We start from the raw sequence: 27404 nt of genomic DNA on the forward strand, positions 1-27404 counted from the left end.
GCCTTGACTTTTGTGTGAATTTTAAGTGTATGTTTGTTCAATAAAATTTTTTAAAAAAGACAACAGTGTACCGGAAGTGGTCATGGCCAAACCGGTAGTGACGTTTGTTTTTGAGAGACAAAAACAGTCAGCAAACAAACACACGGTTCACTGTTATGGTATTTTTGGAAGCACCTACATCAAGACTGGCGGACTAACTGAAGTCGACTCCACGGCAGCGGATACGTGTGCTGGTCGAAAAGGTCAAAGGAACGCAAAGGAGTCGGATGGACGTAGCAATTGTGGGGGAACAAAACAAACCCTGTCACCCTACGTGACCACTCTTTATGGCTGATTCACCCTCACGCTAACCAAACACTGAAACTCTCACACGCATTTAAACCCTCGCTATTTACCCACCCAATATCTGCGTGGTTCCGTTGAAGGTTTACGTCACAAGCTAACCAGCAATCATGCTAATTTAGCTTTAGCCCCAGTCACACTGAGTAGCTAGCTTGCACGATGTAACCAAGGTTGAATAGTCTGCGTTCGCTTCGGAAGGTGATTTTTTTTTTTTTACCCCCGAGTGGTTCCTGAGCAATAAGTGACTGTAGAATGTGAAGCACCATGGCCAACTTGGAAGCTTACAGGGAGTACCAGAGGATCGAGGACCTGGAGGAGGACTCACCGCCCGGAGAGGAGGACCTGCTGCTACACGTGCCCGAAGGCCTGAAAGGTAAACACTATCATGACGAAGAAATAACAACAACACACATAACAATGTTGATATTAATCTGTTGCAGATTCTTGGCACCACATCAAAAACTTGGATAACTTCTTCACGAGGATATCCTTTGTTCACATTGACATATTTTCTTAAAGTTGTTTACATGGTTGTTGCATGTATGTAAGCGTACAGATCCATCAAAATGCTGATTTTCCAACAGTAAGCTATGTATTAATGTGTATTGATTGTTGTACTTTTCAAGTAACAACACATGTTCATGCACAAACTTAACACTTATTTTTACACTTTCCCTTAACCTGTGCACCCACATCTACCATTTCCATCAAAAGAATGGATTTGCCTGCATGATGCTGTCAGAGTTCTTTGAGCTTGTGTAAGTATTCAAATGTGTATTTACCACGGTACTATAAATTGCAATTATACGCAAAAACAAATAGTGCCAGTAATAATCTGTCTCAAAGTCTAACTGTTGCCATCATCAAACATTGTTAACTACGGATTGATCAGTATTACGGCAGCACAGTGGTGAAGGGGTTAGTGCATGTGCCTCACAATACGATGGTCCTGGGATCGGGATCTTTCTGTGTGGAGTTTGCATGTTCTCCCCGTGACTGCGTGGGTTCCCTCCAGGTACCGTATTTTTCCGACCATAAGTCGCAGTTTTTTTCATAGTTTGGCCGGGGGTGCGACTTATACCCAGGAGCGACTTATGTGTGAAATTATTAACCCATTACCGTAAAATATCAAATAATATTATTTAGCTCATTCACGTAAGAGACTAGACGTATAAGATTTCGTTGGATTTAGCGATTAGGAGTGACAGATTGTTTGGTAAACGTATAGCATGTTCTATATGTTATAGTTATTTGAATGACTCTTACCATAATATGTTACGTTAACATACCAGGCACGTTCTCAGTTGGTTATTTATGCGTCATATAACGTACACTTATTCAGCCTGTTGTTCACTATTCTTTATTTATTTTAAATTGCCTTTCAAATGTCTGTTCTTGGCGTTGGGTTTTTTAAATAAATGTCCCCAAAAAATGCGACTTATACTCCAGTGCGACTTACATGTTTTTTTCCTTCTTTATTATGCATTTTCAGCAGGTGCGACTTATACTCCGGTGCGATTTATACTCCGAAAAATACGGTACTCCGGCTTCCTCCCACTTCCAAACACATGCACCTGGGGATAGGTTGATTGGCAACACTAAAATTGGCCCTAGTGTGTGAATGTGAGTGTGAATGTTGTCTGTCGCCACCTCATCGCGACTTATACTCCGGTGCGATTTATACTCCGAAAAATACGGTACTCCGGCTTCCTCCCACTTCCTCCCACTTCCAAACACATGCACCTGGGGATAGGTTGATTGGCAACACTAAAATTGGCCCTAGTGTGTGTATGTGAGTGTGAAAGTTGTCTGTCGCCACCTCATCGATGATTTGTCCAGGGTGTACCCCGCCTTCCGCCCGAAGCAGCTGAGATAGACTCCAGCACCCCCCGCTACCCCGAACGGGACAAGCGGTAGAAAATAGATGGATGGATGATCAGTGTTAGCTGATTTTCGTGAAAAAGTATCGCCATTGCCAACTAATTAATCATAAACCCTCTGGCTGACACTATATTTATTTTTAGTCGCCTGACTAACAAGCGGTTAGCTGATAATTAGGATATGTGTCGCCATAAACCATGTGGAGCAACTCCCTTTAGCTAATAATAATCACTTCCATTATGGCAGATGAACTGCATTTCTTAGTATCTCAAGTGTCAGTATCACTGGAGGACGAGGCTGAAACTATTACACACCAAGAGCAGGCCAGAAGTACTCATGCTAATAGCTAAGCTAACCGTGAAAAAAGCTATAAACGACACAAATACATTTGAAAAGATAGTGCCTAGTAAAGTTAAAGAAGAGTAGATGGAACCGCGTTGCAGTAGAAAGTAAGCAGCTATTAACAGGAAATTAATTAAATAGATTTTTAAGAATCTAGAGAGAGAATAATATAATTACAAATGTTGGTGTGTCAGCACTGCCGTGGAGTGATTTTTTTATTGGTGGTGTCAATATAGGTAAAATATAGGACATTTGTGGATAGCAATATTTTCTCAAAATCCTTTGTTTGTTGTTTTTGTTAATGTGTCAAACTCAGGGAAACATTCCCTGGACAGAGGCACACTTTTTGGACAAAGGGGAGTTAGTAAATGAGTAGTAGATAGTAGTTTTGGATTTATTTTGCTTAAACAACTCTATGTAATGAAAAATAATAAGGAGCTAGTTTTTAAATTGTGTTTATATTGTTAAGCTGTCAATAGCACTCACCATAAATACATTGAAAACATTAAATGCACAATGATTGGTATTGGTATCAGCCGATCTCACTCATGGTTGATCCAAATTGGCAGCGTTAAACCCTGATTGGAACATCCCTGGTTGCGAGTGTAAAAATAAGTTATTATCTATTGCCGTGTTTTATAACAAAACATCTCTGTGTTTTGATAACGTGACAGCTAGCTAAGAGCTGATGTTGGCAGATGTTTTTCTTCTCTTCCCATAAAAGAAAGAAGATGAAAGAATGCAATCCCGAGATGTTAGTTTACTGCGCTTTCAAGTGTAACTCTTAATTTATTGTAAGATTTCCCGAAACCACGCACAGAATGATGGTTTCACATCCATATTTTCCCCAAAAATTCAGTCCTTTAGCAATTGAACTTATGCACTTAACACAATTCAATAGTTCTTTAATGTTTCATATAAGCTCAACTGAAAATCGTTGACCCATTCCCCTATTCATTTTCAATTACTGCTGTTTGAGACAACTGCCGGTGGAGGCATCTTTATTTTTAGGCCTTGAACTGGTGGTGTATGAATGTGGCCACGGCTTACGTTAATACAAGGCCTCATGAACCAATAGATGCTCTGTAACACGTCATTAAGTCAGCATGTGTCATGAATATTGCACATTAGAACAAATCAACAAGCTGCAAGATGTTTCATTTACATTACCTTATCCGTACCGGTAGATATAATGAACTCGCTTTTCTCACCCTCCCACCTCTAGAAAATATAATATGTTGTCTCAGACTCACACCCTACTAAAATAATATCACATTTGAAGATGGTGAAATGGGTGCTAAATATTTGGAAAATACTCTAAGTTATGTGTGCTAATGCTATAAATCTGAGCTAATGTGGCAATAGAAATTAGTTGCGGGCCATAAATGCCCCAGCTATCAACACTTAATAAATTTCTCTGTGTGTTCTGTTTAGTGTGTTAGCGTTTTTCTCTGTCTTAACAGTCAGTTTTTGTTCGTCGTCACTTTCACGACGTTCCTGGTTAACTGCGTGGAGTACGACGTCCTGTTTGCCAATCGAGCTGTCAATCACACGGGGTCAGGACACAACCCCTTGGACAGGAGCAAAGTAACCATCTCCGATGCCCTCTTGCCCAGCCAGCAGTGCACTGAGAGGTAACTCTCCCTTTAACTGATACAAATGTTTAATTTTATATTACATAAAATATGAACACAACAGTGGGATGCATTGTGGTTGTCTGAAGATCACATTTTGTTGATGGAAGGTTGTTCCTTTTATTGCACCTTGTGATAAGTTTTCCTGTTGCGACACTCAACTGTCGATGACGCTAGAAACTTGTTTGTGTGTCCAGTGTTCAGTAAATGATCTGTGTCAGTGAAATAAACGTGGTCAACTGAGACGCTAAAACACTTTGGCTGGGCCACGGCGAGCAGTCAGCCACACGACACTTCACTGGCAGAGCTGCGAGGAACAGTCCCCGCCCACTCCACCCAGTGTTATCATATTTTCCCTTCCACAGTAGCTTGCTTGGCCTGTGCTTGTTTTCCACTGCTGGAGTAATAGGTCTTCTGTCAGTGTCCTTCTCAGTAAAGCTAAGTATTAGATGACTTGCAACCACTTGGACGGGATCATGGCGTTCCATAATTTGTAACCCTGGTGCCATGTGCCGTCTCTAATTTCTTTATGAAGGGTAGCGGCTTCCTGGAGCTTTCGTAATTGTAGATTTGGACGACTATCAGGAGAAGATGTGTAAACAAGTGGTTGGTTGTTTTTTGTTTAATCAAAACCTCTTTTTAACATAACAGCAGCTGAGTTGTCCTGTTTAGCTGATCGACTTTTCAAATTGTTCCCATTCTGAAACCACATTTCCAATTGGAAATATTGTCAGGTGAGTTCAATTGTTCCATCCATAAAACTTTTATTAACACTACGGACAATATTTTAAATGGGAACTGCAATTTTTAAAAAAAAAATTTTTCTATATTCACAATCTTTATTGCCCCGTTAGACTGCACACCAACCAAATATGAGGTTTTTTTTTTACCTTCAACTGACAGATCGAATTGTTTTGCTAGTCTAAATGCTTCAAATCTGATCTTATTGCATCAGATTCAGGCCACATCAGGATGTGGTCCAAATCCAATTGGAATCTGATCTATTTAAATGTGACTCTAGTCTAAACGGCAATGTGACTTTTTAATCATCTTTGGGCGAGCTACTTCATTCGTGCGCGTGGGGAAAGACGCAGCCCGTCAGTGGAAGTGGATACTTCATCACTACTTTCAGTTTTGGTGAGCAAATAATTTTCGGTGCATTGCTAGTTAATAGTGTACAAATAATAAGCTATATGAATATATATTTTGATTCTGAAAAAATTACGATTGTTGAAAGACCAGAATTGACGCCCTGGCGTATTTGCTTACATGTTGCGTACATTGCATAAGTTGTTTACGTAGCTGAGTTGAAAAATAAAGCTACCGTAGATTCATGGTGATGTCCGTGTTCCCTCTACTTAACAGCCATCAAAAGATTAGACCCCTCCCAAGTATATTAAACTGCCGTTATATACTGTATATATATCCATTCGTACATTATATTACTTTAATTTAGTTTAATGTAAAATGGTATAGTTTTTAAGCTGTGGCAACTTTGATTTTGTAGTACTAGCAGTGACTTCCTTGTTCATTTATGGAATTCGGTGAACTTAATTTGTTTTCACTTTATCGAACTGCGCATGCAATTGACATCAAGGCCACATTGGGGCCTGTGTGCATTTAAATTGGAGTCTAATAAAGAACAAATTTTACTTGCAGTGTAAACAGTCAGCTGGAAAAAATCAGATTTGGAAAAATTCCGATTTGGGCCACTTTGGCCTGCAGTGTAAATTTTGTCTATAAGAGACAAGAACGCCTATGTTTGTCTTTTTTAAAGCATTGTACCTCATAAATAAACTTAAATTAAAGTCTGCTTACAATGGAATCATTGGGAGGTCCTCTATTTTGCCCATAAAACTCTTTAAATAGACATCCAAAAACCGCCAACAATACTTCATTAACAATTTGTGGCCTAAATATTAACGAAGTATTAACGATATTGTTTCTAAAAGCGCTATCGCAGACAAACAATTTTTAGCTGCGCCGTGATCACAGAGACTTAACTAGCTTATGCTGCTATATTGACATCACCAGTTTATGAGCTGCTTCCTCGCCTTGGAGCTTGTGAAAGATAATTGTAGATCATAAATAATGCCTCTCACCTGTATAGTAGAAGGATGAGGCCATAATCCGACAAGTTGGTCAACTTTGACAGCCAATTTAGACCCGGAGATGGCGAGAAAGACACAAAAAGACGTTTGGTTGCACCCATCTTATTCTTTGCGAAGATTATAAGTCATTCTTCATCAAAACGGTATAATATCAACATCCTAACAGGCGGAATTCCAGTGACACTATTATTATGTTGGCCTTCATGAAGTCTGCAGTAATAATCAGTAATGTTGTCAATGGAAAAAGCAAATGTCTTAATGGGTTTGTGAAATTAATGCGCCGCTGTATGCTTAAAATGATCAAAATACGTTAATATTACATGGTATCGTGAATTTTACAACATCACATATATACTCAGTGTGTATATAGGACGTTGATGGAGGTGTTTTGATGTTTTTTTAAATGCTTAATAGGCAGAATATTGTGACTCCCATAGGCTTCATTGTAAGCAGACTTTTGCTTGCACTGATTTACTATTTAGAATGCATAAAAAACAGAAAAACATGTGTTCTTGTCTTCAATAAAGTTGTGAACGATAGGCAAAAGTTCAGAAAATTGCAGTAACATTTAAAAATGTTTAACTCTCATGCAATAACAGGGAGATAGTGAAAATAGCAGTGAATCATTGTTTAATGAGCATAAATAAAGCCAAAATTAAAGTCAAATTACTCACTCTCCAAAATGTTCATAAGGGAGAGGGAGTATGACTATCTTTTTGGCGATACTGCGGCCTAGTGGCGTTTCATAGGTATTGCTGGATTTAAATGGTGTGTTAGTTTTGCATAATTTGGTTTTAGCAAAAATCTGGTTTTCAAATACAGTACAGTCTTGTTTAACGTACGTCTGTTTAAACGCATATCATTTCTGTGCTTTTCTTATTGAATATGACTGCCAAATAATTCACAATGGGGCCAAAAGGAGTTGCCCTGTACTTAAATAAAAAAGGTAAGAAACCGTTTTGAGTCTAAGAAATAATGCGTAGTAAAGTACAAAGGTGGTGTCCTTCCTTACCGTCTTTGCTGCCCAGAGTCTTCAATAAAAGTGATTCATCATTTATATATGTTTCACATTGTTTGCTGCATGTAAAACTATAATTGTTTTGTTTTTTTAAATGCTTTTTTTTATATGTTTAGTTGTTTGGAAATGAATAATTGGATTTAAATGATTTCTTAGGAAAAAAATGATGTTTCTTTGTACACTTCGATTTCAATCAGTCTGTCCTTTTGGAACGGTTTACTTATGAAAACTGAGGTACCACAATGGGAGCGAATAACGTCAATGCAATTTATATTTCATGAATTATGCTAAGAAGCCAGAGCTTTTCCTTTGCTGCAGTAGGCTCAATTTCCGGTTCTATAGTTATTATTCGGACTGTCGCGATATAATTTTTTCGATTCTGATACAATACAGATATTGGAGCTTTAAGTATTTTCTGATACTGATGTTAATCTGATTCAATATCAGCAGGAATCACAGTACAGACTTGTATTACTTTGTAGTGTGGAATGTTCGAAAAGGTTTGATCAAGTTAAACTACTCCAAAAAATGATAGGTATGAAAACACAAACCTTTTGACAGATTAATGCAGTGGTTAGTTAATTTTAGTTTTGGTGACATCCAATGGCCTTAATAATACATAGAATGAAGGGCATGACACAAGACATTAAATGATCCAGAGATTTTGAAACTTTGTGTCAGTAATAGGAGGGTTGCATAAGAAGTCACATCCGTTTTTCTTCTTTGTGTCTTAATTGACACGATGGTCAAGCAGCTTGAGCGTAGCATTAAAAGAAGTGAGAGTGAGTGTAACGTTTGATCAGAAAATGTCATACTGCTGTTCTTTGGGTCTTCCAGTGGTTCAAATAGAGAGATAGGAAATAGCTTTCATAGAGTCCCGAAGGAAGTGGCACATAAAGATATTAAAGTCAGGGAAAAAACGAAACTGTGTTGACAGAAATGGCTCTTAAAGATACCACTTTCATCATCTTGTGGAATACAATCGAACCGCTTGTGTCTCCAGACAATCCAGTTTATTCTCTACTATATTAATAGTGTTTGAGAGCAGAACTAAATGTAAAGAAAGGCCAAGAGATCACATTAGTTTGTGTTCTTTTGTGGTTGCTATGCCTAAATAGAACTATGAAAGCCTGCTTGTTCAAATAAACACGCAGGTCATGTTAAGTTCTAGTAATAAATATTGTAATTTTTTTGTCCAATCCACCATATTTTCAATGTCCAATTTAATAAAAGTAAATAAAAGCTTAGTTGTTCTTGTGCAGGAATGCCAAGTGCTTTATTCGACATGGATGACTACATTATAGCGTCTTTGGTGATATTTGTTAGCATCAAGAACATATACTTAATAGTGTTTATAAAGTAGATGAATACCGTACATCTATGGTAGGCTCAACAGCTTATACTGAATCCTGATATTGGTAGCAAACATTGCTGAACAACAGGGACATATACAGCTAAATAATGAGACAAAATATGAAGTTCACACCATGAGAACAACTGCAGACAGGAATTATATATGAGACTAATATTAGTAGCAAGAAATCAACTGCTAACAAACTTATCCTTTTTCTCATTAGCATCGCGATTGCAGCAGCACGGCACTGGTTATACGTTACTTAGCGATGCACAAATAAATCCAACTTTGTCTTTCACCGATTAATGTTTAATTTGTTGACCCCTCAGACGTAAAGACGTGTGTGACTCCAATCTTTTCTTGTCTATATACCTGTGAGTGTCAAGTGAAGTCAGGTAGCAGTAACCTCTTGGTCATGATAAATTGTTTAAATATTTAAAAAAAATATTTTTCTCAAGAGTGTAAAAATCCACTCAATCCCATTTAAAATATTTTTTCATGATTGCTTTTATATTTGCCTCTAAACCTTTCAAATATGCACTGATTTAGGTAAATAATCAGTAGCCTAATGGGGCTCAGACCATTGCCTGAAACCCGGAAGTGCCCGAATGTTCCTCTACTCTAGGTCACGTGATTGCAACCCTCCTATATGCTACTATATTTTTTGATGCATGACGTTTATATTGACAAATGTTTTAGACTGCAATATTATTCAATTAAGGACACTTATTACTACATACAGTATATCTACTTGTTGTCTTTAGCTGTTGTGTAGCTGCTAAGACCTACAGCCTACATATAACCTACCATGTTTACCTTTTGTAAATGACTTCACTAAAATACAAGAGAAGACCTCAGCCTTCCCGATAAGGTCTATTCAGGTGTACTGGAGATAGTCGAACCTCGGATTCAGGAGGAACAGTGTGGTTTTCGTCCTGGTCATGGAACTGTGGACCAGCTCTATACTCTCGGCAGGGTCCATGAGGGTGCATGGGAATTTGCCCAACCAGTCTACATGTGCTTTGTGGACTTGGAGAAGGCATTCGACCGTGTACCCCAGTCCTGTGGGGAGTGCTCAGAGAGTATGGGGTAACGGACTGTCTGATTGTGGCGGTCCGGTCCCTGTATGATCAGTGTCAGAGCTTGGTCCGCATTGCCGTCAGTAAGTAGGACCCGTTTCCAGTGAGGGTTTGACTCCGCCAAGGCTGCCCTTTGTCACCGATTCTGTTCATAACTTTTATGGTTCCCATCCTCACCTATGGTCATGAGCTTTGGGTTATGACCGAAAGGACAAGATCCCGGGTACAAGCGGCCGAAATGAGCGTCCTCCGCCGGGTGGCGGGGCTCTCCCTAAGAGATAGGGTGAGAAGCTCTGTCATCTGGGAGGAGCTCAAAGTGAAGCCACTGCTCCTCCACATCGAGAGGAGCCATATGAGGTGGTTCGGGCATCTGGTCAGGATGCCACCCGAACGCCTCCCTAGGGAGTTGTTTAGGGCACGTCCGACCGGTAGGAGGCCACGGGGAAGACCCAGGACACGTTGGGAAAACTGTTTCTCCCGGCTGGCCTGGGAACGCCTCGAGTTCCCCGGTAGGAGCTGGACAAAGTAGCTGGGGAGAGGGAAGTCTGGGCTTCTGCCCCCGCGACCCGACCTCGGATAAGCGGAAGAAGATGGATGGATGAACAAGAGAAGACCAACTTTGTGTGCTTATTGGAGGATTTATTGTCTCATAGTACTTTATCACAATACTTTTATTGGTTCAATAGAATATGTATTTTACTGTTCCATAGTGTGCTTGTGGGCAGCACGGTGGAAAAGGGGTTAGTGCATGTGCCTCACAATACAAAGGTCCTGACTAGTCCTGAGTTCAATCCTGGGCTCGGGATCTTTCTTTGTGGAGTTTGCATGTTCTCCCCATGACTGTGTGGGTTCCCTCCGGGTACTCCGGCTTCCTCCCACCTCCAAAAACATGCACCTGGGGATAGATTGATTGGCAACACTAAATTGGCCCTAGTGTGCGAATGTGAGTGTGAATGTTGTCTGTCTATCTGTGTTGGCATTGCGATGAGGTGGCGACTTGTACAGTGTGTACCCCGCCTTCCGCCCGAATGCAGCTGAGATAGGCTCCAGCACCCCCCGCCACCCCAAAAGGGACAAGCGGTAGAAATGGATGGATGGATAGTGTGCTTGTACTGATGATTGCTTGTATTTTTTAATGTCTTAATGTTTTTGTGTATGTTGTCTCATTCTGCCTAAACACTCTGCTAGACTTCTTGTACCAGAGCTTAGATGCAAGTCGATATCATCCAGTCGATATCATCCAATGTGTTTTTTTTCCTGATATCTGACCGATATCTATATCGGATCCGGACACACCTAGTTATCATCACATTTTTCTGGTTGCTTCACTAATACATTTGTGAGTGACATTGCAAAAGAGCTAAAGAAAAAGCAACACACACTTGTGTAGCTAATACTTTAGATGCTCACTGAGCCGAAGTCTTTTTTCCATGAAATTAAGATCAATTCCACTGTTCTAAATGCATAAATCAATCAATCAATCAATCAATGTTTATTTATATAGCCCTAAATCACAAGTGTCTCAAAGGGCTGTACAAGCCACAACGACATCCTCGGTACAGAGCCCACATACGGGCAAGGAAAACTCACCCCAGTGGGACGTCAATGTGAATGACTATGAGAAACCTTGGAGAGGACCGCATATGTGGGTAACCCCCCCCCCCCCCCCCCCCCTCTAGGGGAGACCGAAAGCAATGGATGTCGAGTGGGTCTGACATAATATTGTGAAAGTCCAACACATCAGCGAGAGTCCAGTCCATAGTGGGGCCAGCAGGAACCATCCCGAGTGGAGACGGGTCAGCAGCGATGAGATGTCCCCATCTGATGAACAGGCTAGCGGTCCACCCCGGGTTTGGAGCAGAGTAGAAAAGAAAAGAAAAGAAACGGCAGATCAACTGGTCTAAACAGGGAGTCTATTTAAAGGCTAGAGTATACAAATGAGTTTTAAGATGAGACTTAAATGCTTCTACTGAGGTAGCATCTCTAACTTTTACCGGGAGGGCATTCCATAGTATTGGAGCCCGAATAGAAAACGCTCTATAGCCCGCACACTTTTTTGGGTCTCTGGGAATCACTAATAAGCCGGAGTTCTTTGAACGCAGATTTCTTGCCGGGACATATGGTACAATACAATCGGCAAGATAGGCAGGAGCTTGACCGTGTAGTATTTTATACGTAAGTAGTAAAACCTTAAAGTCGCATCTTAGGTGCACAGGAAGCCAGTGCAAGTGAGCCAGTATAGGCGTAATATGATCAAACTTTCTTGTTTTTGTCAAAAGTCTAGCAGCCGCATTTTGTACCATCTGTAATCTTTTAATGCTAGACATAGGGAGGCCCGAAAATAAAACGTTACAGTAATCGAGACGAGATGTAACGAATGCATGGATAATGATCTCAGCATCGCTTGTGGACAAAATGGGACGAATTTTAGCGATATTACGGAGATGAAAGAAGGCCGTTTTAGTAACACTCTTAATGTGCGACTCAAACGAGAGAGTTGGGTCGAAGATAATACCCAGATTCTTTACAGAGTCACCTTGTTTAATTGTTTGGTTGTCAAATGTTAAGGTGGTATTTTTAAATAGATGTCGGTGTTGAGCAGGACCGATAATCAGCATTTCCGTTTTCTTAGCGTTGAGTTGCAAAAAGTTAGCGGACATCCATTGTTTAATTTCATTAAGACACGCCTCCAGCTGACTACAATCCGGCGTGTTGGTCAGCTTTAGGGGCATGTAGAGTTGGGTGTCATCAGCATAACAGTGAAAGCTAACACCGTATTTGCGTATGATGTCACCTAGCGGCAGCATGTAAATACTAAAGAGTGCAGGGCCAAGAACCGAACCCTGGGGAACTCCGCACGTTACCTTAACATAGTCCGAGGTCACATTGTTATGGGAGACACACTGCATCCTGTCAGTAAGATAAGAGTTAAACCAAGACAAGGCTAAGTGTCATCCCAATACGCGTTTTGATACGCTCTAATAAAATATTATGATCAACAGTATCGAAAGCGGCGCTAAGATCAAGAAGCAGCAACATAGATGAAGCATCAGAATCCATCGTTAGCAATAGATCATTAGTCATTTTTGCGAGGGCTGTCTCCGTAGAGTGATTTGCCCTGAAACCGGATTGAAAAGGTTCACAGAGATTGTTAGACGCTAAGTGTTCATTTAGCTGCTGTGCTACAATTTTTTCGAAGATTTTCGAGATAAACGGAAGGTGGGACACCGGCCGGTAGTTTACCAGGAGATCAGGATCGAGGTTAGGTCTTTTGAGTAGAGGATGAATAACCGCTTTTTTGAATGCTAGGGGAACAGTGCCAGAGGAAAGTGATAAGTTTATAATATTTAATACTGATGTACCTAATAATATAAAAAGCTCCTTGATAAGTTTCCCAGGAATTGGGTCAAGTAAACATGTTGTTTGTTTTGTCCCATTTACACATTTTGACAATTCCTCCAATGTTATTTCATCAAAGAGAGAGAAACTATTTTGGAGGGCAGTGTCCGTCGTATATACAGTCGTATTTGTGTTAATAGAACCCAGTTGTAGCTGAGATGCATTGTCTTTAATCTCTTTTCTAATAATTTCAATTTTCTTATTAAAGAAATTCATGAAGTCATCTGCTGAGTGGGTGGAGCTACTGGGAGAAGTCCCTTGTTGGGTTAGCGATGCTACTGTACTAAACTGAAATTTAGGATCATTTTTGTTGAGGTGGATGAGATTTGAGTAATATTTAGCTTTAGCTGAGGTAAGCATGCGTTTATAAGTTATTAAACTATCACACCATGCTTGATGGAAGACCTCAAGTTTAGTCGCACGCCATTTGCGTTCCAGCTTTCTACATGATAATTTCTGGGCTTTAGTTTCTTCTGTAAACCATGGGGTACGCCTTTTAGGGGCCCTTTTTAGCTTTAGCGGTGCTACAATATCAATGGTGTCGCGCAGGGCGTCATTAAAGTTGTTAGTGAGGTTATCAATAGAGCCCACATAATTTGGGAATGGTGCCATTACCGAAGGCAGTAGGTCAGTAAGAGTCGTCGTTGTGGCAGCATTAATGTTGCGGGTGCTATAGTAGTTGTTATTATTATTATTAGTTTCTTACTACTTGGAGAAGTCTAGATACAATTACATTTTGTGATCTTTATTAGTAATGTTGCTTGTTTTGGGTCATGTCTCCATCCACCTTCAGGATCCAAGACAACAGCTGGATCATATTCCTGCTCATCATGGCGGCCGTCTTCTGGATTTATCGCCTCATCAAGGTCTTTTGCAATGTCCTGAGCTACTGGGAGATCCGCCAGTTCTACATCAAAGCGCTGAAGATCCGAATGGTACATGTCAGAAATCAGACAACACAATACTTAGCGATTATTTATTTTCTTTGCATAGTTCATTTCACAGAGCGTCATGCTACAATGCTTGAGTTATATAGATGAATGTATCCATCCAAGTGTGTGAACGTGACTCACTACTGTCTCATTGTCTCAGGATGAACTATGCAACTTCACATGGCAGGAAGTCCAGGACCGCCTCATCAGCCTGCAGCGAGAGCAGCAAATGTGCATCCACAAGAAAGAGCTGACAGAACTCGACATCTATCACCGCATCCTGCGCTTCAAGAACTACATGGTGGCCATGATCAACAAATCCCTGCTGCCTGTGCAGCTGCAGCTCCCCCTGCTGGGAAATGTGGTCTTTCTCACGCAGGGCTTAAAGTACAACTTTGAACTCATCCTTTTCTGGGGGCCCGGCTCGCTGTTCCAGAACAAGTGGAACCTGCACTCCAAGTACAAGCGCAGTAGTAACCGCCTGGAACTAGCGCAGCAGCTTAGTAGAGTCATACTGCTAATGGGCGTGGCCAACCTGCTGCTTTGTCCCTTCATTTTGGTGTGGCAGATCCTCTACGCCTTCTTCAGCTACACTGAAATAATTCGCCGCGAGCCCGGGAGTCTGGGTGCACGCCGCTGGTCCCTCTACGGTCGATTGTATTTGCGTCACTTCAACGAGCTCAACCACGAGCTGCACGGACGCTTAGGCCGAGGCTACAAGCCCACGTCCAAATACATGAACTCCTTCACATCGCCGCTGTTCACCGTGCTTGCTAAAAACATTGCCTTCTTCTCTGGCTCGGTGTTGGCGGTGCTCATCGCACTGACCGTCTACGATGAAGACGTTCTGACAGTGCAGCACATTCTGACTGTCATCACTGTGCTAGGAGTGGTCATCACTATCACCAGGTGGGTCACGTGCATCATTTGATAACTAGTTTATTATAACACAGAAATGACTATCCACCTCGAAATTTTCAACAACAGATGCGTTCGTAATTTCTTATTTGTCCTACACCAGGTCCTTTATCCCAGACGAGCATATGGTGTGGTGTCCAGAGCAGCTGCTGCAGTGCATGCTGGCCCACATCCACTACATGCCAGACCACTGGAGGGGCACTGCTAACAAGAGCGAAACCCGCGATGAGGTGGCGCAGCTGTTCCAGTACAAAGCGGTGAGGGCAAACCTTGTCTTTTCACACTGGGAAGTGGATTAGCCATACTGCAGAATTTAAACTGGAGCATCTGTGGAATATTTTATAACATTTTATTTGACACAGAAAGCACACACTATATGGTGGTGACACGAGTGTAAAAGGTAAAGAAATTAAATGAAAAACAGTTGAAGTGGAAAAACTAAATTTTATAGTTTTTTTTATATTGCTATTGTTATTTACATTTATTGTTATTACTATTATTTCACTTCTTGTGACCTATTTGTTACTAATTTTTATCTGTTTATTTTTTTTCAAAACATTATTTAAAGTTGTGTTTTGAGGTGACAATAAATACTCATGTTTTCAAATTAATAAATAATTGTCTTATTAATTGTGATTACAATATCAATAGAAATAATCGGGATTATTATTTTTGCCATAATGGTCCAGCCTTACCTAACAGTATATAAATAGACATAGTGCCTCCTCCCCCACATACTTTATTTATTTGTTGTGGCATGACATAATTACATTTGGACCCACACAGAAATTCCTCTCTCACAACCTCTTCATAATAAGGCCTGTCTGTGTCTAGCTCCTTAGAGTAAGTATGGCATCATAACTCTCCTCAACGCACTTCATACGCACATTCCACAGCTGATTTATAGCTGAAATATGCTCTCGCGTCACTAGGGATGAAATTTGGATTGCAGAACTTGGGAGGAAACTGGCTTGCGCACAGGGAGTGTGGCTTAAAACGAGCATGGTTTCAAAGGATTAGATGCGTGTTTGGAGTACAATGAGTGGGAAACAAATTGTTCAATAATACCTTTTTTTGTTCAAAATTAACAGAATTATATAAATGACTTTAATTAGTTTTTTCAAGATTCTATTCTGATTTAGTTTATGTTAACCTTGTATGTCCTGGCTGGGAATCCAACCATGTCCCCTGGAAGAAAACTCTGCTACTTAAATCATTACACTACCAGTAATCACAGACTTCAGCTGCAATTAGCTATATTTTTCCCTCAGCGCAGTCAATAACATAACTATGTTGAGTGGAGCACTCGACTCCTGTTGTTTGACTTTTTCGTTTGTCTTAATTGTTCGTGATTCATATTACTGCTGATCGGTTAGCTGCAGTGTGCTGTCAATCATTGTCAAGTTTGCAAGAAGACAGTCCCAGGAAGCCAATCAATGAGCTTGTGGGCGGTCTAAAGAGACAAGCTTCAATCTGAGCAGCTGTTTTCCGCCTGGCGCTAACGTTTGACTTGTCTCGCCGGTGGCTCCCAACGATGCTGGGCGGGATACATTGTGGTAATTTTTCCAATTTCAAAACACTCATTATCAGGTGTTCATTCTGGAAGAGTTGCTGAGTCCCATCGTCACACCCTTCATTCTCATCTTCCTGCTGAGGAACAAGTCTCTGGAGATAATCGACTTCTTCCGAAACTTCACGGTGGAGGTGGTCGGAGTGGGAGACATCTGCTCCTTTGCACAGATGGACATCAGACGCCACGGAAACCCAACTGTAAGCACGCCTTGCTGAGAGTTTGTTACCCTAATGAGACAATACATTATTACACTGTATATATAAACATGTTTGATGACATAACAGTGGATGTCCGAGGGCCAGACGGAGGCGTCTGTGTACCAACAAGCTGAGAACGGCAAGACAGAGTTGTCCCTCATGCACTTCACCATTAAGAATCCGCACTGGCAGCCACCGCTGGAGAGCTCTGTGTTCATCAGCCACCTGAAGGAGAAGGTGCATCACGACGCAGAAGGTGGTCCGTCTACGCAGCTTCTCCTCTCTGAGGCTCCTCTCTGCACATCGCTGCAGTCCAACGAGTCAGGAACAGGGGTAAGGAACCCTTCGCAACATCGGCGTGTGGGACTCATAAATTCACTTTCTTTGTCGTTTCCAGCCTGATAATTTGTTAGCAAGCGTCCTGGCGCACCCCGTACTAACGGCGTCGGGACTACAAGGCAGAGATCGGTGCTTTATCCCGCCAAGCACTGCAGCGTCGGCCGCCGCCAGCGTCCTGGCCTCTTTGTCCACCTCCCAGTTTCCACACGGCAGCCATCGTGGCCGCCCACTGCGCCATCAAACCTCTTCTGCCCATCCAGAGAGCACCATGTACTGCAGCGATCGCACTGTCTTTGACAGGTCCTAACAAAACCTCAGACTAATGAAATAATAATTCTCATCAGCTTTAATTAACATTCTATATGTTTGACTGTGTTTTTCCCAGTATGTCGATCAGTGACAGCCACTTACGGAGCAATACCCTTCACTCAGAGTTTGCCTCAGCAGAGATGAGCCTTCACGCCATTTACATGCATGAGGTAATTTATTATATAGACAAGGTTTTTTTGTTTTAATACGTAGACTAAATATTGCTTCGACACACCTACCGTCTTTTCAGCTGCACCAGCAGACTTCTCATCCGCAGAGAAGTTCCGGGCATTGGCAACACAACCCGATGCCGATGACGGAGCTCCACAGCAACACTGGTAAATTTAGCATCACTCACATGTTGCAGGAATGCAGCACTGGTATCTAATTTTTATTTCAAATGGAAAGTGATGTGGAACGAATATTAGAACACCTCTTTTGAACTGTTGCACACAAACAGGTGAACATTCGTCCAAAATGCACTCCCTAGTATGTTGCCTGGGCTTTTAGTTTTCTGACCAACACTCAACATGGTGTTATACTTGAAATTTTTCACACAACTCACAAAAAAAACACTTACTTTAATTTAATGGTCTTTCACCAAATCACTTTGACGTTTAGTACAAACATTTAAAGTGGAACTGCACTTTTTAAAAAGAAAATGCCTACAATTTGCAATCCTTATGTGAGACAAGCACATGTGTGTTTTTCTCTTTCTTTTGCAAAAAATGGCTCATGGCAAAAAATACTAGCAAGAGGTAGTTAACAATGTAGCTAATGTGAGTCATCTATTCCGCTCATGAAAACCTCTAAAAAACATTTTAAGAAATGCCAACAATACTCCATTTACATGCCGTGACCTTCATATTAACCAAGTATTAGTGACATTGTTATTATAAGAGCTAACGGAAACAAACTACTTTTAGTAACACTGAGTATTGATGACTGAGTGGTGAGTATTGATGACTGAGTGGTAACTTATGCTGCTATTGACATACTGAGCTGCTGCTGCATCACCTATGTGACACACATACGTAGGACAGAGGATTCTCCGTCCATCGTCTGTGCAGCGCGAGCACTGATCCTGCAACCATGTGTAGAACTGTCAGTTTGCACGTCCTTCTGGTCACAAAACGGTGATGAGTGTTGATAAATTGCATAGCGCGTGCTAAATAATTATATTTGCATTTACTCCTCCCAGTATTGTGGGTGTTTTGATGATTAGCATATATTTAGCATGTTAATGAAGGCAGAGACGCAAAATGGATGACACGCCTGATTCTGCTCACTTAGCAATCCAGTTTGCGCACATTTAGTAGAACAGCTTTGCATGTGCTATCAGATTTGCACATGTTTTAGTGCACGCAAACCTTTAGTAAATCAGGCCCATAATTTGTGGAACATGAGTCATGTGTATCACATAGAAGGTGAAGCGTTACCATCCTGTTTCGCAAAATTTAGAAACATTTTGTTGTTGTTGTTTTACTTGTGGCAGCCCTAACTTTACTTGGGGCGTGCCACCACAAGTAAATGAAAGTATGGGGAAACACTAACAACTCACAGGAGGTACCACAAATGTAATGTAAACAAAAATTATGTAATTATGTTCTGTATTGTGCTGCATTTGTATCACTTAGACTCTTTTATTTATTTATTTTTTTCCCCCAAAAGTTTTCCCAGCCCATGTTTATTCCACTTCGTCTTCAGCCACCCCTGTGCAACTTGGTGGTTGGCAAGAAGAAGAAGAGGAGGACGTAGGTGAACAGGAGATTAACAGCGGATCCACTCCAAAACAGGCCACTGGGACACCTCACTGAAGTGCCTTATGACATAAGGTGTGCTATCTATTTTTAACCGTGTAGCTTAGTGCAAAACCTAATGCGTAATGATCACTGTGATGATTTAATGGTATTAAAAATCATTGAGAAAGGTTGTTCATCATTAAAGAAGTGTCAAGTTTAGCATCTAAAACATCCCACTTTAAAGCCTGGCAGTGCAACGTCAACATGGCTGATCAAAACAATAAATTACGGAGGAGGCTAATGTTTTTAGTATGGAGAGCCAAATGGGACAAAACAAATACATCTTTAAATGAATACTTAAATGTGTCAACAATAATTATAATTACACTTAAATACATAAATGTGCCATTATTTTATTCAATATTAAATCACACGTAATTATGTAACTGAATATTGATGTCATTATTTTTAAGATTGATTTAATGATTTAAAAATGACACATTTAGGTAATTATTTAAAGATGTATTTATTTATTTAAATTTGTCCCATTTGACTCTTGTCAGAACTTCATGAATGTATTTTATCTGTCAAACTCAGCTGTAATAAATATTGGGTGGGGCTAACACAAATCTAGTCCAATCATTGCCTTTGTCTGAAGCCTGGAACTTTGAAAGTCTTTTGGCGGCTGAGGAGGATAAACACATACTTTTTCAGGAGCCCGTGGTAGATATTCAAAACCTTGCTGTGTATGTACAAACGACACTTGCTGAACCCCCGAGTGTGTCGCAGTTAAAGTAGAGGAATTGATTGAAGTTGTGGAAGTTATTTCTCCACTTTCCGACCAACATATGGACCAGTACTACACCGCTTCTCTTGACAGCTGAGTTTGACATGTAAAATAAATTCATCAAACGCTGACAAGGCCCAAATGGGACAAGTTTTAATGAATAGATAAACTAAATTGTAAAATACCTAATTAAATCATTCAATAATGAAATCAATAATTAAATGTAATTTTAGATTGAATAAATGAATGACACATTTAATAACACATATACGTATGTAATTCCAATTCTAATTAATTGATAACACATTTAAATAATTATTTAATGAATTCAACTATTTGTCTAAACTTTGTTTTTTAGTGTTTTGTCAAATGTTTATCATTTTACACAATGCAGAGTGAATCTATAGTGACGTATCTACACACTGATTTCCAATACAATATTTATTATGTTTTTATAATAACTTTCTACCGATCACCACCTGGTGGTGAGTTGGCTGCGATGGTGGGAGAGGATGCCGGACAGACCTGGCAGGCCCAAACGCATTGTGAGGGTCTGCTGGGAACGCCTAGCAGAGTCTCCTGTCAGAGAGAGTTTCAATTCCCGCCTCCGGAAGAACTTTGAACATGTCACAAGGGAGGCACTGGACATTGAGTCCGAGTGGACGATGTTCCAGTCCTCTATTGTCGGGGCGGTCGATTGGAGCTGTGGCCGCAAGGTGGTCGGTGCCTGTTGGGGTGGCCGATTGGAGCTGTGGCCGCAAGGTGGTTGGTGCCTGTCGTGGCGGTAATCCTAGAAACCGCTGGTGTCAGCGGTGAGGGATGCCGTAAGGCTGAAGAAGGAGTCCTATCGGGTTCTTTTGGCTCATAGGACTCCGGAAGCAGCAGACAGGTACTGACGGGCCAAGCGGTGTGCGGCTTCAGCGGTCGTGGAGGCAAAAACTCGGACATGGGAGGAGTTCGGGGGAGCCATGGAAAACGACTTCCAGGCGGCTTCGAAGCAAATCTGGATCACCATCCGCCGCCTCAGGAAGGGGAAGCAGTGCAGTGTCAACACCGTGTATGGTGAGGATGGTGTTCTTTTGACCTCGACTGCGGATGTTGTGGATTGGTGGAGGGAATACTTCGAAGACCTCCTCAATCCTACCAACACGTCTTCCTATGAGGAAGCAGTGCCTGGGGAATCTGTGATGGGCTCTCCTATTTCTGGGGCTGAGGTTGCCGAGATAGTTAAAAAGCTCCTCGGTGGCAAGGCCCCGGGGGTGGATGAGATCCTTAAGGCTCTGGATGCTGTGGGGCTGTCTTGGTTGACAAGACTCTGCAACATCGCGTGGACATCGGGGGCGGTACCTCTGATTTGGCAGACCTGGTTGGTGGTTCCTCTCTTTAAGAAGGAGAACCGGAGGGTGTGTTCCAACTATCGTGGAATCACACTCTTTAGCCTTCCCGGTAAGGTCTATTCAGGTGTACTGGAGAGGAGCCTACGTGTGGTTTTCGTCCTGGTCGTGGAACTGTAGACCAGCTCTATACTCTTGGCAGGGTCGTTGAGGGTGCATGGGAGTTTGCCCAACCAGTCTACATGTGCTTTGTGGACTTGGAGAAGGCATTCGACCGTGTACCCCAGGAAGTCCTGTGGGGAGTACTCAGAGTATGGGGTAACGGACTGTCTGATTGTGGCGGTCCGCTCCCTGTATGATCAGTGTCAGAGCTTGGTCCACATTGCCGTCGGACCCGTTTCCAGCGAGGGTTGGACTCCGCCAAGGCTGCCCTTTGTCACCGATTCTGTTCATAACTTTTATGGACAGAATTTCTAGGCGCAGTCAGGGCGTTGAGGGTATCTGGTTTGGTGGCTGCAGGATTAGGTGTCTGCTTTTTGCAGATGATATGGTCCTGATGGCTTCATCTGGCCAAGATCTTCAGCTCTCACTGGATCGGTTCGCAGCCGAGTGTGAAGCGACTGGGATGGGAATCAGCACGTCCGAGTCCACGGTTCTCGCCCGGAAAAGGGTGGAGTGCCATCTCCGGGTTGGGGAGGAGATCTTCCCCAAGTGGAGGAGTTCAAGTACCTCGGAGTCTTGTTCACAAGTGAGGGAAAAGTGGATCGTGAGATCGACAGGCAGATCAGTGCGGCGTCTTCAGTAATGCAGACGCTGTATCGATCCGTTGTGGTGAAGAAGGAGCTGAGCCGGAAGGCAAAGCTCTCAATTTACCGGTAGATCTACGTTCCCATCCTCACCTATGGTCATGAGCTTTGGGTTATGCCTAAAGGACAAGATCACGGGTACAAGCGGCCAAAATGAGTTTCCTCTGCCGGGTGGCGGAGCTATCCCTTAGAGATAGGGTGAGAAGCTCTGTCATCCGGGAGGAGCTCAAACTAAAGCAGCTGCTCCTCCACATCGAGAGGAGCCAGATGAGCTGGTTCGGGCATCTGGTCAGGATGCCACCCGAACGCCTCCCTAGGGAGGTGTTTCGGGCACGTCCGACGGGGAAGACCCGAGACACGTTGGGAAGACTATCTCTCCCGGCTGTTCTGGGAACGCCTCGGGATCCCCCGGGAGGAGCTGGACGAAGTGGCTGAGGAGAGGGAAGTCTGGGCTTCCCTGCTTAGGCCGCTGCCCCCGCGACCCAACCTCGGATAAGCGGAAGAAGATGGATGGATGGATATTTATTATATTACATTGTGATATTAATAGTATAAGAAATGCTTACAATTTTAATTGTGTGCACATGTAATTCTTGACTTTCTCTCCTCTTTTCTGGGAAGCAGCAGAGCCAGCCATGTACTTTTTATATACTTGAATGCTTTTTTCCTGTTTCTTTCCAGTGTTTACATTTGACTTTTCTCCTGTGAACACGGTGGCCTTAGAAGATCTTCATGGAGAGTTCTAGCACGGACCTTTTAAGGGCCTCTCTGGAACACGAAGTACCCACTATTCTCTTCTTCTTCGCACATCAGGGAAGCATATATTTTCTTTTTTTTTCTATTTCCTTTTTTTTTTTTACATCACACATGGTGACTTTTGTCATTGTGTTTAATAAGACCACTGATGGAAACGCCAAAGGCTCCTGCTGACCTCTGCTGGTAGCTCTGTGCGCTACCATGCACTGCACAGCACAGCGACCGTCTACTATGTCACAGAGTCTATCCACTGCTTTACTGCTTTTTGAACAATGGTCGTTATCAGTCTAGACACTTGAAAAGTCCACATTGTTGCATCTAAATCTGACAAACAGGTCTCCTGAGCTTGACTATAGAAGGCATCACCGAGCACATTAAGGTGTTTCCGTGGATTATTTTGATGCTGCTGCCTGTGTTTACGCCACAGATTTGTTTCAGTATTATTGTCTCTCAAGCTTTTTGTATCATGATTCTTTTTGAAATATGTCAGGACTGAAATAGACCTGGTACACATTTTATGACAGGAAAATACAAATTGATGATGACCGAATCATCTGAAAACTGAAACAATTTTTTTCCCATACGATATCATGTAAATCCAATGTATCCATTCCAGGCACACCGATATATACATAACACACATTTTATAGAGAATAATTACAGTAAAAAAAAAAAATTCACATTCAAATTGTGATTCTCATTTATGTTGATTCTAAATCGATTCATAATTTCAAAAATACATTTTTTAGGCCGTCTTCACACTCACTCTGTGTGTAAATGTTAGACAACAGCAGGCAAGAGGAGCTTTCGTAACCTGCTTTAAAAAGGTTTTATCATAATTGTTATACCAAATAATATATTGAGAGAATTGATTTGTTTCCAGAATAATTTCTGAATTTAATCATCACTCCAAGACTAAGAATCAAATTGGGAGTTGTTGTAAGATTCACATCTATAGGGAAATACATATCAATAACGAAAGTTTGGAAGGACGGGCGATATGTGGAGAGAGGAGCCACACAGAGGCCACCTTGTAAGTTCCCCATGTGGATTATTTTTCAGTTATATGCAATGAAAAAAACCAACATACTACCCTCAAGCCTATTCGCCTAGCACCCAGTTACGCACTTGAACGCCTCATTACATATCACAAAGCACAGTGCTTGATGGATACTACTCTGTCACGATAAAACGTAGAGAGACACAAAGTTGCCCGTCGTTCTGTGGGCGTTCTGTTAGAACAAGTAAACCACTCACCCACTAAAAGTTGATTAATGGATGACTTAGTCTGACAAATCATCACAAAATACGCCCCCTCCCTCCCCAAAAGAACCAATAGTCATTCTTCACAGAGACTTTGTTTGGACACACGGATTCCACGGAATAGTTTGTTACATGTAAAAAGTATAAACCGAATCATAGGAAAAGTGGGACGTATGAAAACCGAGGCACCACTACTTGCAACTTTTACATAACAAGCGTTCACTTCCTGTTAAATCTGTAGATCTTCAGTCAAGCACTGATCCAAGAACTGATCAGTAGGAAAATATTTTTCAAACATGCTTGGTTTGTTTATAAGTAGGAATGCATTTCTGGTCCGATATATGGAAACTTCTCATTGGAAGTGTGGAAATTGGATCACTTTTCAACATTAGGGAGCGTGTTTTATTTAGAGCTTTATTAAAATCTTTCAATAGACGACAATAAACAAACTCCCTATGACCATCCTCATTTTTATTAAATACTCACCATTATAAGCCCCTTTCACACAGCCTATAAAAACTTGCTCTGTAAATATGGAGATAAAAGCAGACCAAACAACTTACCACCTTTCCTTGTGGTATCAGAAGTGGAATAGTACCTGTGTGAAGGGAGTATTCCCTAACGTTGAGGTCAGGGTGATAAGGTTGACACCTCCCCTGTTGTGTTGAACGCAATCGTCGCTGTCCAACACGTATTTTCTCACACAGCACACGCATGTTATTATCTAATTTGCTGTGTGAAAGCACACATATCTTCAATGAAAGGTCCTGCTTTGAAGAGTTCTGTGTCAAAAGCATTGGCAAACAATTGTGCGGGATCTCTGTTTTATTACAAGAAATGCAAGTTCATCGAACTTCTACAGAATACTTTAATCGCTTTTCCCTTACAAGAGCGTGAAAAGAGGAAGCCGCTCAAGCATGGTTAGTTTTAGATGTATTTATTACCTCCTCCCCTGATATTTAATAGTTTTTGATTATTATTTATTTGAAATAACTTAATTCTACAAGGTGTGTATATGTATGCAGATGTGTGTGTATATAATGTGTGTTTATACACACATTATATACACACACACTCTATGTACACATTTACATTGAGCTGCAACGATTGGTCGATTAATTTGATTTAAAAAAGCTTTGATTTATATTCTGCTGCCTCGTATCAAAATTGATTAAATCCAGACCGCATGGAGTGCCTGGAACTTTAAATACGCATACATAGTTTTTGCACGGCCACTGTAATAGAGCACACATAAGAGTGTGTGTGCTGTGATCAGAGAGATTTGTAAGATTATTTTTTTTCTCATTAATGCACACATGGTAAAAGTAGAATTTCAATGTCGATGATGTGCATTCATTAGGGAACAATAATGAAGGTTAATGCAAGCATAAAATGTGTTTATTTCAAATATTTACCCTAAAATATACTTTGAAGCTATAAAGTGTGTTTTATCCGATTACTCAAATTGAACAAACTAGTCGGTAGATTACGCGATGATTGAAATAATGGATAGCTGCAGCCCTACATACACTGTACATACATACAGTACATATACATTCATACATACATGAGTAGCTTGCCAAAAGACAATAAAATAATGTTAGAACTGTACATCCATCCATCCATTTTCTACCGCTTATTCCCTTCGGGGTCGCGGGGGGCGCTGGAGCCTATCTCAGCTACAGTGCTTCTTAAATATGGTTGGGAGGTAGTGTGAAATGTGTGGGGGAGGGGGCTGTGTAAGGCTCACCAGGAAATATGAGCAAATATACATAGCCTTTGGATTTAGGGAATGAGGAAATATAATATCCTTAAGTATAAGCTCTTTATTTGGAGCCACAAACTGGCTTGACACATACAGATCAATAAAATAAATATTACCCGGTTGATGTGGACTGTGCACTATATATTGCTTTATGGCTTTTATTTTATTACTGTTTTGAAATTATAACCCATTAAGAACATGTAGACCTCTTTGTGTCTGTGGAAGGAAAAAATGCTCAACAATGCTACAATTTCAGTATTTTGCACTTACACATATAAATATGTATTTACATGTACATAATATACAGCACATTTGCAGCTCAGAAAGGGGGCGGAGTCTCAAAGGGACACTGCCCCTTAGCCACCACTACCACCTCTACATGTTTGTACATATATATATAAATATAAAAGCTATATCATCTTTTTCTATCATCAACCAGGTGAGGTTGCATCACATTATTTTTGCGGTCGCAGCTTGTGCGTTTTATACCAGCTGCACTGCTGGTGTTCTCCTGCTATTATGAGCAGTGCCTTAGTGTTAACGACTCATGTAGGATTTATTTACAGCGGCTATTGCACCATACTGTCCCTGTGTGGGTGTGTGTGTGTAACATCATGTACAACATGATGAACGGCAAATAGGCTGACAACATGCATTTTATTGATGCTGTCTGACTTTGCACTGACTTGTATCATCATCATCCTCATCATCAATGTATGACTTCATGCCCACCACACACGCACACACAGTGGCTGGGACAAGGTGCTATGTTTTTATGCTAAAATACTACAATAGGTTTTACAGCCATTTAAATATTAAACACTAGCAGACAAATGCAACTTGCTGGCACAAAAAACATGTTTTGTGTGTCCCTCAGCTGAGAGGCAAATGTGTACTTAATAATTTTTATGTGTGTTTGTGTTATGTGATGTTTGTTTGAAATAAAACATATTTTTGCGATTGCACGTGTGAGCTCGACACTGAAGTCTTTGAATTTTTACCAAGTTATGTTCTTAAATGTGTTTTATTGTTACTTATTGTCTCACTGTTGTTGGTCGTGACCCCAAAATGCAGAGGCGACAGGCGAAGTGCAAGTAAAAATGTATTTATAGACAAAACAAAAATGCAACAGGGAAGTGCACAGGTAAAGATATGGCAGCATGGAGGTACAGGTGTCACCTGATTGCCAATCAAGGACAGATGAGGGAGCCAGCGCTCAGACGAGAATGGCGGAGGCAAACAGGAAGTGGAAACAAAACTAAGAGTGCTGGACAGAAAATATTCCAGAATTTAAGGAATCTAAAGTCCAAACTGTCGGGCTATGTCATTGCAATTTATTGCTGCTTTACTGTACAACAAGCAATGTGACTCCTTTGTCTTCTAGATTTGTTACCCATGGGATGCATCACACAATGCTTGATCATACTCTACCCCAGTGTATTATTTATGATATAATGATACAGTATTTATCAAGTAAGCATAATTTAAAATCAATAAAAAAGTACACAATAACAGATAAAATC

The 27404-nt window shown here is 41.2% G+C and overlaps 1 protein-coding gene across 2 annotated transcripts; it reads left to right on the forward strand.

Moving 5' to 3' along the window:
• The first annotated feature begins 97 nt into the window (after window positions 1-97).
• atg9b (autophagy related 9B) lies at window positions 98-26841 on the forward strand. Of its 2 annotated transcripts, none has more exons than XM_062022540.1 (14): window positions 98-715; window positions 783-826; window positions 1036-1100; window positions 4029-4199; window positions 13954-14095; window positions 14253-15001; window positions 15114-15267; window positions 16601-16780; window positions 16868-17113; window positions 17178-17419; window positions 17505-17598; window positions 17679-17766; window positions 19100-19263; window positions 22779-26841. In XM_062022540.1, exons 1-13 carry the CDS (start codon window positions 607-609, stop codon window positions 19243-19245), a joined length of 2430 nt encoding a protein of 809 aa, XP_061878524.1. In that variant the 5' UTR covers window positions 98-606; the 3' UTR covers window positions 19246-19263; window positions 22779-26841. The 2 variants fall into 2 exon arrangements, with proteins under 2 accessions (XP_061878524.1, XP_061878525.1); XM_062022541.1 differs by having other exon boundaries at window positions 19136-19263.
• The last annotated feature ends 563 nt before the right edge of the window (window positions 26842-27404 follow it).

This window comes from Entelurus aequoreus, linkage group LG16 (assembly GCF_033978785.1).
Source record: "Entelurus aequoreus isolate RoL-2023_Sb linkage group LG16, RoL_Eaeq_v1.1, whole genome shotgun sequence".
NCBI lineage: Eukaryota > Metazoa > Chordata > Actinopteri > Syngnathiformes > Syngnathidae > Entelurus > Entelurus aequoreus.